This window comes from Peromyscus maniculatus, chromosome 9 (assembly GCF_049852395.1).
Source record: "Peromyscus maniculatus bairdii isolate BWxNUB_F1_BW_parent chromosome 9, HU_Pman_BW_mat_3.1, whole genome shotgun sequence".
Lineage (NCBI taxonomy): Eukaryota > Metazoa > Chordata > Mammalia > Rodentia > Cricetidae > Peromyscus > Peromyscus maniculatus.
The window spans coordinates 119731310-119744227 of record NC_134860.1 but is presented as its reverse complement, the minus strand read 5'-3'; the positions used below and the strand labels follow the sequence as shown (position 1 = coordinate 119744227).

General features: G+C 47.2%; 1 protein-coding gene across 2 annotated transcripts in view; it reads right to left on the bottom strand.

Moving 5' to 3' along the window:
* The window catches only part of Clybl (citramalyl-CoA lyase), a 233793-nt gene extending 221324 nt beyond the window's left edge, over nucleotides 1–12469 (bottom strand). For both annotated transcript variants that reach the window (XM_015997505.3, XM_006978776.3), the window contains exon 1: nucleotides 12384–12469. In XM_015997505.3, coding sequence (XP_015852991.1) covers nucleotides 12384–12439 — 56 coding nt within the window. In that variant the 5' untranslated portion in view covers nucleotides 12440–12469. The remainder of the gene's footprint in view (nucleotides 1–12383) is intronic.
* Between the last annotated feature and the right edge of the window lie 449 nt (nucleotides 12470–12918).

The following is a 12918-nucleotide window of genomic DNA, read 5'->3' as shown; positions in this document are numbered from 1 at the left end:
TGCTGAGTGTGCCCTGAGGAGTGAGTGGTTGGATAACGGTGTGTGTCCTGAAGAGTGTGTGGTAGGATTGCTGAGTGTGCCCTGAGGAGTGAGTGGTTGGATAATTGTGTGTCCTGCCGGGTGTGTGGTAGGGTTGCTGAGTGTGCCCTGAGGAGTGAGTGGTTGGATAATTGTGTGTGTCCTGAAGAGTGTGTGGTAGGGTTGCTGAGTGTGCCCTGAGGAGTGAGTGGTTGGATAATGGTGTGTGTCCTGCCGGGTGTGTGGTAGGATTGCTGAGTGTGCCCTGAGGAGTGAGTGGTTGGATAATGGTATGTGTCCTGCTGGGTGTGTGGGAGGATTGCTGAGTGTGCCCTGAGGAGTGAGTGGCTGGATGGCTGCATGTGGTTAGATGAGCAGGGTGCAAGGTGAGACACCCCACCAGACCCCTACACACAGGAGGTGGGGAGCAGGAGGAAGAGGGTTTTTAAAGTATGCCCATCAAAGAGGAGTGTAGAGAAGATGCAGGGAAAGGCTTCTACATGGTCCACAGTAGCAGTCATGTCCCCGGACCACTCAGTAAAGCCCTGATGTTCCTGCCTCACATGGATAGACCTGGTGATCCAAACTCACATCCTAAACCTCTACCCGGAGGATGCTGGGATGAGGGCCAGGGGTTACCACAGAGTTCTCTCTCTGTGAAAGATCGTCTCTTCAGTCATGGTATGTACTCACTCATAAGTGGATTCTAGATATAAAATAAAGAACAATCAGACCACAACCCATAGAACCATGGAGGATATATATATAGCATGGAGGTCCCTAGGACGACTGTGGCTTATAATAAATTTTGGTTTTACTCAATTACTGAAAAAAAAATTAGCCAAATGAATGGGAACACATGAACTATGAACCAAAGGCTGAGGGGCCCCCTGCTGGATCAGGCCCTCTGAATAGGTGAGACATTTGATTGGCTTGATCGGTTTGGGAGGCAACTAGGCAGTGGGACCAAGTCCTGTGCTCATTGCATGAGTTGGCTGTTTGAAACCTGGAGCTTATGCAGGGACACTTGGCTCAGTCTGGGAGGAGGGGACTGGACCTGCCTGGACTGAGTCTACCAGGTTGATCGCAGTCCTGGGGGGGGGGGGGGGATTTGCCCTGGAGGAGGTGGGAATGGGGGGTGGGCTGGGGGTAAGGGGAGGGGGTGGGAGGGGGGAGAATAGGGGAACCCGTGGCTGATATGTAGAACTTAATGGTATTGTAAAATAAAATAAATAAATTAAAAAAAAAAAGAAAGAAAGAAAGATCGTCTCTTGACTGGCTACGGCGTTGCCTCTGAGACCCTCACACACGTGGGGAGGTCTACATCTCCAACACCAACACTCTGCGATTATTCTTGGTGACTGCAGGACCCAGAACAAGTGTGGGCTGTGAGAGCTCTGTGGGCCAGCTTGGGGGTGCTAGAAGGGCAAGGAAGGTAGACAGGACAGGGGATGGGGGAGTAAGAAAAGACAAAAAAAAAAAATCAGGTATCCAAGGACTGAGATGGCTTCGGAAATTAACAATATTGTAGAAACCCAGAGTCCATTCCTAACACCCATGTTGGGCCACTCACAGCTGTCTTTAACTCTAGTTCCAGGGGGTCTGACACCCTCTTCTGGCCTCCATGAGCACACTGCACATACACGGTGTACAGACATACACTGGGCAAAACACTCATACACATAAAATAAATGAATCTTTCGTTTATTTATTTATTTACTTACTTACTTATTTTGGTTTTTTTTGTTTGTTTGTTTTTGTTTTTGTTTTATCGAGACAGGGTTTCTCTGTGTAGCTTTGGAGCCTGTCCTGGATCTTGTTCTGTAGACCAGGCTGGCCTTGAATTCACAGAGATCCGTCTGGCTCTGCCTCCCAAGTACTGGAATTAAAGGTGGTAGTTCTTTTTTTAAACAGGGTTTTTCTGTGTAACCCTAGCTGTCCTGGAATTCACTCTGTAGACCAGGTGGCTTTGAATTCAGAGATCCACTTGCCTCTGCCTTCTGAGTACTGGGATTGAAGACATGCACCACAATACCCAGCAAATAAATGGATCTTAAAAAATAAGATCTTGGGTCTGGAAAGATGGCTCTTCCAGAGGTCCTGAGTTCAATTCCCAGTAATGGTGGCTCACAATCATGTATAATGAGATCCAGTGCCCTCTTCTGGCATGCAGGCATACATGCAGGCAGAACACTGTGTATATAATAAATAAGTAAATAAGTAAGTAAGTAAATAAATAAATAAATATAAATTCCTTCCTTTTTTAATCACTATCTCCCCTTCTCTCTCCAGGGTCTCAGGTAGCCCAGGCTAGCTTCAAGTTCATTATTTAGCTGAGCACAAGAACTTCTGCCTCCACTGAGATGCGACATCATGCTGGGTTTCTACCGCGCTGGAGATCAAACCCGCAGCTCTCTGCACACCACGCCCGCCCTCCGACTCAACCACATGCCTAACCCTGCCATTCCTTTCCTAACAGCGGAACGTCAGGTGTTGTAGTTTCGGAGGTTTTAAAAGCAACAGAATACGCTGGCCACTGCCGTGATGTTGTAAATATTTGTGACCTGGAGGGAGGTCAAACAGACAATCAAGAAACAAACACCTGGTATTTCTGGGAGAGGAAGTGACGGCGAAAGCTAGGCAGGATGGAGAGAAGGTACAGAGGCAGCCGCTGAGGACGCTGGAGTGCAGGGCTATGTCCTCCCTGATTGGTGACGCCTGAGCTGAGACCTAAGGAGCGAAATGCCCCAGGCTGGCACACGGCACAGCGGGGCAGCCCAGGACAGGGAGAGGGAAGGTCAAGCGGTACCAGGAGTACCGTGCGACTTAAGTCTCTTATCAAATTTTAAGGCTTAAATTTAAGCAGACCATTTGTAGGCCAGTGTAGACATATTTCTCTCGCCTCCATGTGTCTTTCATTTGTCTTAAAGAACAAACAGAAAAACCCCTTCCCCATCTTAAGAAAAGCAGCCGGTTTGCTAGGGCGCGGCCCACGACTGCAGAGACCGGCTACATCTCCCGTTGCTAGAGCGCCCTCCAGTGTCTCAGGGATGAGCTACACGTGGCATGGGGGCTGGGGACTTCATTTTTCATGTTCAACTTTTAATTTGGACCCAAAACTAATGTGGGCAAGTCAGGTTTCTCACAAAGGCCGGTGAGAGATTAGATAAGAAGACAAGAGACGTTTACACGCCCTTACACAAGATCTTCCTTCTAACCAAAGCAATAAAATATGTGTCTGTGACAATGTTTTAATGACCCATATACATCTAAACATTTCAAAGGTCTACAGAGGGCCGTATTAAAGGGGAAAGAGGCCGTTTTTAGAACCATAGAACTGTTTTGTTTTGTTGTTTGTTTTCTGAGACAGGACCTCATGCAGCCCAGGCTTGTCTCAAGCTCGCTCTGCAGCTAGGCTGATCTCCAACTCCTGACCTGTCCCTACCTTCCCAATTCTGAGACTGCAGACGTTTGGCGCCTCAATTTGAACGGTGAGTTAAATATGGAATGCAGTCCCCAACTAAACTGTGACTTGAGCTGTAAGATGGCTCTCAGGTAAAGGGATTTATGCCAAGCCTGATGACCTGAATCCATTGCCCCCACCCACCCACGTGGAAGGACAGAATCAACTCCTGAAAATTATCCTCTAATCTCCACACAAGTAGATGTTCAGGTGCACACACACACACTCACACACAGACACACACACATCACATACACAGACACACCACACACAGACATACACACACCACACAGACACATACACACACACAGACACACACAACACACACAGACACATACACACACAGACACACACCACACACACAGACACACACCACACACACAGACACATACACACACACAGACACATCATACACACACACACATACACACACACATAAACACACACATACATACCACAAACACACACACATAAACACACACATACATACCACAAACACACACACATAAACACACACATACATACCACAAACACACACACACACACACACACACACACACACACACACACTTTTTGAAATACTATTTAAAAAGAGAAACCCATCAAGATGGTCAGTACATAAACATGCTTGCCTCCAAGCTTGATGGCCTGAGTTCAATCCCTAGAATGTACCTGGTGGGAAGAAAGAACTGACTCCCAAGGGTTAACCTCTGACCTCTACACCTGGATTCTGCCATCGGCACCCATACACATGCATTCACACAGATACATACAAATAAATAGAACTGTACTTTGCCAGGTGTCGTGGTATACAACTTGCTTCTCAGCACTTGGGAGGCAGGAGATTCCTGTGAGTTTGAGGCCAGCCCAGTCTACAGGCCAGCCAGCACTACATTGTGTGACCCTGTCTCAAAAACAAAAACAAACAAAACAAAACCAAGAATTGTAACTCTTAGAAAACGAATAAATTAAATGTGGCTCTCACGGAGGGGCAGTGGGATAAGAGGGAAGTGATTGTTGTCATTTAAAATTTCCAGTATCCGAAGGTTCTGTAAATCATTATCTGAAGTGTCCTGCAGCCACTCCAGCAGCATGCAGAGTGCTTATTAAAACCATTGAGACATTGACTTTCGGCTCCTTATTAGTAATTGGCACCTCTGGAGCTCAAAAGTCTAGCTAGGAGTAAGACATGGCCTCCTGGGTAGAGGCCTGGTAAGTCAGAGTGCCAGCGAGGCTGACAGCCGGAGGGCAGGGTTCTCGGTATGCCACCACTGCCAGTGTCGTAACCCACAAGACGGTCTATGCTTATCTTACCAAGGATGGGCCTGCTCCTCTGGGGGAGAGGGCCAGGCAAGCTCCGCAGGGCAGCCTGTGGTCCAGAGGACAGCTTCTAGAGGGCAATTTGACAGCAGGCCCCAAAAGGATGCAAAGACCACAGGCTTGGAACCTGCAAGTGAGGGATCCCGTTTACCCCTGCATTTCCCGAGAAAGAAAACTTGAGAACAGACTAACGAACAACTGTGGTTATGGCCATATGCACACACATGCACACACATACACACATGCAATACGTGATAGTCTGTTTTCTACAGAAATCGGGAGGAAAGTTCTAAAGGATGGGCTCGGGCAATGACTTAGGAGCAAAGCCCGTGAGTGTGTGTGTGTGTGTGTCTGTCTGTCTGTCTGTGTCTGTGTCAGTGTGTGTGTGTCTATGTCTATGTGTGTCTGTGTATCTGTGCGTGTCTGTGTCTATGTGTGTCTGTATGTGTGTCTGTGTCTGTGTCAGTGTCTATGTGTGTCTGTGTCTATGTGTATGTGTGTCTGTGTGTGTCTGCGTGTATGTCTATGTGTGTCTGTGTGCATCTGTGTCTATGTCTATGTGTGTCTGTGTGTCTGTGTCTATGTCTATGTGTGTCTGTGTGTGTCTGTGTCTATGTGTATGTGTGTCTGTGTGTGTCTGTGTGTGTCTGTGTCTATGTGTATGTGTGTCTGTGTGTGTCTGTGTCTATGTGTATGTGTGTCTGTGTGTATCTGTGTGCGTCTGTGTCTATGTGTATATGTGTGTAATGTGGAGCAACAGAGAGCATCACTAAAGCATCTGTATTATTAGGTTAATATCCTAAAATAGGAACAAAACAAAATAAAAATAAATAATGAACATTTCTCTAATAATATTGGGAGGGAGATGAGAAGGAAGGAAGCTCAGCTCTGCAGCCCATAACTGAGTCATCTGAGGAAGTACTTAATTAAGTGTCTCAGTCCACTTTGTGTTGTTACACCAACAACACAGAGCGGGTCATTCACAGAAAAGTTCGTTATTGCTGGGTATTGCGGCCCATGCATGTAATCCAGCATGTGCCTTAGGAGTCTGGGTGTTGTGGCCCATGCATGTAATCCAGCATGTGCCTTAGGAGTCTGGGTGTTGTGGCCCATGCATGTAACCCAGCATGTGCCTTAGGAGTCTAAGCCAGAGATCACAAATGAAAGGCCCATCTTAGTGAGACCTTGTCTCAAAAATGAAAAAGAAAGAAAGAAAGAAAATGAAATATAATTTTCCTCACATTTCTAGAAGCCAGGAAGACCAACCATTATCTCTCGAGTGCCTTCTTGAGGAGTCATTCCATGGCAGAAAGAGCAGCAGTGAGGAGGCTGGCCGGGCTGGGCCAGGTGGCCGGGCTGGGCCTCCTATGCCTGATGCCTGATGTCCTAAGCTTGATCCCCAGAGCTGCAGAAACAGAGGGGTGGGGTAGGGGAAGCTGACTCACATTCACTTATTTATGTATTATTTACCTATTAACTCTATCTATCTAGATATTTAAAAACAGGGTTTTATGTAGACCAGGCTGGCCTTGAACTCACTGTATGCTAAGAATGACCTTAACTTCTGATCCTCCTTCCTCCACCTCCAGAGTACTGGTATGACAATGCGTACCACCATGGTCAGTTTACGTAATGTTGGAGATTGAACCCAGGACTCCATATATGTGAGGCAAGTACTCTCCCACATGAGCTCCATTCCCAGCCCCCAGACCTACTTTATAACAAAGCCAGTCTCAGTTATGAGCACAGGCCTATAATATCAGCATCAATCCATTCATGGGGCAGAACCATGATGACCTAATTACCTCTTAAAGTCCCACTCTGAACACTGTTGCTTTGGGGACTTCATTCCCAACACATGACTTCGAGGGACACATTTAAACCACAGCAACAAGCTATAAAAGCAACATGAAATAAATCGAACCTGCTTGGATGGCAGTGGATTTATATTCATACCCAAGTGACCTATATGAAAACACAAATACCATTTCCTCTATAATATCTTTATTACCTAATAAAATTCTAAACCTAACCTGTTGAGAACAAGAGGAAAGTGTAGAAAAACAAGTAAACCATGCCGAACACACCACAGCTGTTTTCAGTGGCAGCAAAGGAGTTTTGCTTTACAATTAGCGACTCTTTTCCCCTTAATAAAATTCATCAAACATACCAAGAGCCCCTCCCCCAAGGAGCCCAGCTCATCCCAGCTTTCTCTCTGCATCACCTGAACCCACATTTCTGGCCTGGTGTGGTAGCACACAACTCTTGGGAGGCAAAGGCAGGCTAGTCTCTGTGAATTCAGGGTCAACCTGGGCTACATAATGAGTTTTAGGCCAGCCAGAGTCACATACTAAGACCTTGTCTCAAAAACTAAACAAATAATGAAAATAAAATACATAAACTTATATAAATTACAACAATGTATCACTGAATTTGTAACACACACACACACACACACACACACACACACACACACACTAATGCCAGGAAAAGGAGAAAAACAAAGACAGATACATAGAAGTCACTGAAGTCACTGGAACACAGTCCAAGAACAGAGTACTGGGAGAATCCAGAGTGCCTGTGAGAAAACCCCAAAACAAGAGTCTTGTAACCTCAGTATCTTCAAAACAGAATGTTTCTTGGAATGTGAGCGGATAGGAGTGAGTTTACTTCAGATTACCAAATATAACTGGTTATTGTTTATATACCACTTTGGAAAAACATGTTTTTGCCATGTGCAGCTTATCTTTGTGATTGTACACTTTACTCAGGTGACTCTACTTAATCCTCAAAGTCTAAAATCGTCTGATGCTCTGAATAAAGCTGGCTACCTCATGAGACTTTAGTCAGCCTCATTCATTGGCTCCACTCTCCCAGGTCCCACCACTTCTGAAATGGTGAACAATAAGTAACATTTCCGTATCTCCTCGAATGAAGTAGTATAAGTCAAAAGCAGATTAGATCCACGAAGATGTAAATGGTAATGCACATTAGCAGCATGTGACCGCCAATACAAGCAAAGTTCTGGGGCACCACAGCATGGGTAAGGCCTCCAAGTGTTATGCTAAGTAAAGGAAGCCACAACAAAGAGCTGGACACTTACAAATGCATCCAGATTAGACAGAGACACAGAGCAGACACCACTCAGCAGGGACAGGCAAAGGAGAGTGCTCTGAATCAACAGTGCTGACGGCTACCCACTCCCAACATAACTACAAACTCTACCGTCAGGATGGCTAAAATGGAAAACTGGATATCACGCATATCTCTCCATTTTTAAAAGTGAGCCATTTTAATTTTATGTGTATAAATGTTTTGCCTGCATGTATATCTATGCATCACGTGTGCAGTGCCCAACAGGGCCAGAGAGGGCATCATATCCCCTGGAATTGGAGTGGTTGTGAGCTACCACTGGGTGCTGGGAATTAACCCAGGTCCTCTGCAAGAGCAGCCAGTGTTCTTAACTGCTGAATCATGTCTCCAGTCTCAAGACTCAAGATTCTTAAGGTGTTAATTCCTCCGATTTACTGTATGAACTCAATGCAATACTGACCAAATCCCAGCAGGTTAGTCCGTGGTATTAACAAAAGAATTCTGGTTTATGGAGAAGAGCAAAGGGCCCAGAACAGCCATCACAACACACCAGACAAGACAGTTTGAAGAGAGTGTGGTGTCTGCAAAACGACAGAAGCATGGTCAAACAATGGGGTAGCGAGCCCAGAAAGGACTAACCAGATGCTACCAACGGATGGTGCACAAAGGAGCAAGGAAGTTTTCCTCAACAAACTGGCTACAACAACTCAAGGGGTCATGGATACACAACACTGTTAGCCTGGCTAGAACAACTGAAGGGGTCATGGATACACAACACTGTTGGCCTGGCTAGAACAACTGAAGAGGTCATGGATACACAACACTGTTGGCCTGGCTAGAACAACTGAAGAGGTCATGGATACACAACACTGTTGGCCTGGCTACAACAACTGAAGAGGTCGTGGATACACAACACTGTTGGCCTGGCTAGAACAACTCAAGGGGTCATGGATACACAACACTGTTGGCCTTCCAAAAGAAAGGACAGGGGAGGGGTACTCAAGATCCACAAATGATAGGCTGGACTTCATTAAAACTAGATCTTCTTTTCTCTTTGAAATACACTCTTAAGAAAATGATGAGAAAAGCCACAGACTGGAGAAATATTTCCACAATACAAATCTGATAAAGGACCTGTAGCTGATATACACCAACAATGTGAAAACTGAACGGCAAGCAGACAGCCTGCGGGTTGGGGTGACACATTTCCCATGGGCTTTATTTAGGTTTTATACTGCAGGGATAAATACCATCACCCAAAGTAGCTTGGGGATGAAGGGTTTATTTCCACTTACAACTCTCATGCCACACTGCATCACTGAAGGAACTCAAGGCAGGAACTGGGGCAGAGGCCATGGAGGGAAGGCGCCAGTTTACTGGCTTGCTTCACCTGGATTGTTCAGACAGCTTTCTTATACAACTCAGGACTACCTGTCCTGGGTGGCGCCACCTAACCCACATCAACTGTTAGTTAAGAAAATGCCCACAGGCTTGCCTACAGGCCGATCTTGTGGAGATAGTTGTGGTTCTCTCTTCTCAGAAAACTCCGTGTCAAGCTGATGAAGCACTCACCAGCACAGGCTTGCTTTAAAGTTCAAGGCCTCCAATCACGCTGTGGGTTTTCTGAGAAGGTCCACACCCTGGAGCCTGGTAGGGCCTCCAGACGCTCAAAGTCTAGTGGCTTAGGACTCTGTTCCAGGAAACAGGGACAGAAACCAAATACACATTTCTTATTATGTCACAGAATCACAACAACCAGGCTCGGAAATCAGCAAAGCAGTTGGACAAATCTACAGAGAATCTACACAGATGGCAAATCAGCACTTGGAAGGTGGCACACAAGTGTGACCCGTGACACACCTCCTCCACAGGCCACACCTCCTGATCGTCCCCAACTGGTGCACCAGCTGGGGACGAAGCGTTAAAATATATGAGCCCGTGGGGACGATTCTCACTTGAGCTCCCACAGCATCATCTGAGGGGATTTCAAGTTCAAACACACTGACAACAAGATCCTGCAACTGCACGCCCATTAGAGGAGCGGAATGCTCTTCAGCCAACCAGGACGATGGCGTTTGCGAAGCTGCAGGACCCTCCTACACTGATAAACCAGTGCGGCGACTATGGCGTTTTCTTATATAGCTAACCACAATCTTCTCAAACAATTCAACAGTCACAGTCCTAGGTAATTATGTCTATACAAACCTGTACACGAATATATAGTGAAGGCTTATGCATAATCAACAAAAACCAGAAGCAACCAAAATGTCCTTCCACAGCAGCACGTATAAATCACTTATGGTATAGCTATACAATGGAATATTGCTTGGCAGTAAAAAGAAATGAGTTATTAGGTCACGAGAGACATGAAGGAATGTTACATGCATATTATTAAGTAAAAAAATCCAATCTAAAAACACTGTACACCACATGGTTCCAATTCTATGACATTCCAAATGAGATGTATCAGCAGTGAAAGTTATATGTTACATGGGCTTGACAACCTGACTTTAACCCTGGAGCCTATGGTGGAAGAGAATCAACTCCTGAAAGTTGTCCTCTGACCTCCACCCATAAACACACACACACAATAAATAAACATAAACAATAAATCATCTGTAGAGGGAACCTGAAAAAGCACCCGACCATACACAAATGCACAAAAGGGATCTGCTGAAGAATCCCTTTTTCTGACCTAAGTAACTCTAGGTTACTTAGGTGCTGACCTAAGTAACTCTAGAGGTAAGTGGAGAAAAGATGAGCACCGACCTAGTGGGGTGGACCCTTCCCAACGGGTGTGACGACGATTCTGATAACGTAGCAAATGCTCTTTAGGATTGAACAATTAAGTGACTGCGTGGTGGACAGTAGGAGCCAGCAGTGGTGATTTACAAACAAGCCTGGGGAAGCGGCTAGACTGGTCCCTGTCGAGATGCACGGGAGCAGGGGACATCACAAGAGCACACGTGTAGCTTGATAAATCGTTACACATGGTTCTATATACCAATGTCTTTGTTTTTCAAGACATGGTTTCTCTGAGTAGTTCTGGCTGTTCTGGATCTCGCTCTGCAGACCACTCTGGCCTTGAACTCACAGAGATCCACCTCTGCCTCCCAAATGCTGGGATTAAAGGCGTGTGCCACCACTGGCCAGCTTCTATATAACAATTTTTATAGATTGTGTTGTGGTGTGTTCAGAATGCTCTAAAATGGTTCAGAAGCTCTAAAAATAAGGAAAGAACCATCAGAAGTGGCCCACTGGTCCGAAGCTGAAGTTCAGTTCAACAGACATAGAAATTAAGGCATGGCACACAGCATTTCACCAGGACCCACACTGATTTCACACAACTGGGCTCCATAAAGCCTGGTACGCTTGGTAGAGATGCAGATACCTGATATGGAGAGGAAGTAAAAAGCATTTCACATTAAGCTCCAAGCCTATTAGAAGTGGTGACTGTGTGGTCAGTGTTGGACAAACCACAGAGGCTGGCCTTTCTCAGAAAAGGGACCTCTAGGCAGGCCTGGGTCCATACTCTTCCAGGTGCCACTCTGGTTCCTGGAGGGATTTCCTGAGCCTGGGTGCAAAGCCACAGGTAATGGAGAAAGTGGGGTGCCTAAGACCATGCGGGTCCTGCCATGGGTCAGGGGTGAATCTTGAAGCACAAGACAAAAGATGTAAAAGTCGCTAGATCAAGAACCTTGGCTTCACCATCCGTGGGACTTTGACAGTCACTTGGGCTCTCTGATCCTGTTCCGCATCATAAACAGGACACCCTACTTCTTCAACCAGCAGTAAGGAAACCACAGGAGATGTGTAATCCACAAATGGGCAAGTGACTTGAGGCCCCTGACTGTGACAGTCTACTGATCTTTCACCAACTAGTATTGCTGTGTAGACCAAATCTGGCCTCCAACTTGCTATGTAGACAAGCGTAGCCTTGAACCTGCCTCCTCCTGCCTCTGCTTCCCAGGTTCTGGAATTCCTTTCAAATATTTACTCCAAAGCTGGTGACATGAGACTCTCACGTTAAACCAAAGAAAATTTCAAAATATATAAAGCCATTATGCTCCTTTCATCTAAAAAGTCTGTTTTTCATGAACAAATTTTGGCAAAAGCTCTTTGGGACGCTCAATCATCTTTAGGTGGGTAAGTGGGTACAGAGACCAAACATTTGGGAACCACTGTGCTTCACATAGGAGTCAGGTGTGTTGTCGCCCAGTAAGCGAGCGTCTCAGCTACTCCAGAGCGTCCCTGGAAAGCTTGGCGCGTTATGTGCCAACGGCTGACTGCCCTGCCAATCGGGCAACATTAGTACCCAATGACCGGGCCCATACAAAGCCCTCCCACTGGGAGGCAGAGCCGCAGCGACCTTGGCAGAGGTCAAGGGCGGAAGGCACAGAGGCTGCGGGCTACGGTGCCCTTGCAGGCTCAAGGGGCCGCTCTGGCCACCGCCTTCACCGCGCGGCGGGGACTGGGGACCTGAACTCACAGCCTGGGCAGCGCCGCCGCTCCGCGTACGGCGTTCCGCAGCACACACAGCGCCATCTTCCCGAAGTGATCCGCCCCGCCCCGCCCCGCCCCCGCCGGAGTCGGACACGCCCATCGGCCTTAGCCCCGCCCCGCCCCTGCAGCCAGGCCCCGCCGCGCCGTCATTCTTCCGAACGCCACGCCCCCGCGGCCACGCCCCTCCTCTGCTCCTCCGATGCTCGGGTCCCTGGTCCTTTCTCACCACTGTCTTTGTGGGGAGACTTTGGGGAGTCCCTCTCGCCGCGCTTCTGAAGCGAGTTAGGAAAACTTGGATTTTCTTAGGCAGAACAGATTCAGATTTCCGAGGGTTTTTTGTTTTTTTAAACAGTGGGTGAGCCTGCCGCGGTGAGCGAGCTACGGGCGGTCAAAGCAGATGGGCGACCTGGAAAGGCGCAGGGTAGTGCGGCTGGGGCTCACACCCGACCCTCCACTCTGCCTGCGGAGCTTCCCGAACCCGAGAGAAGCCCGCAGGCCCGTCTTCCCTAGCCCAATGGTGC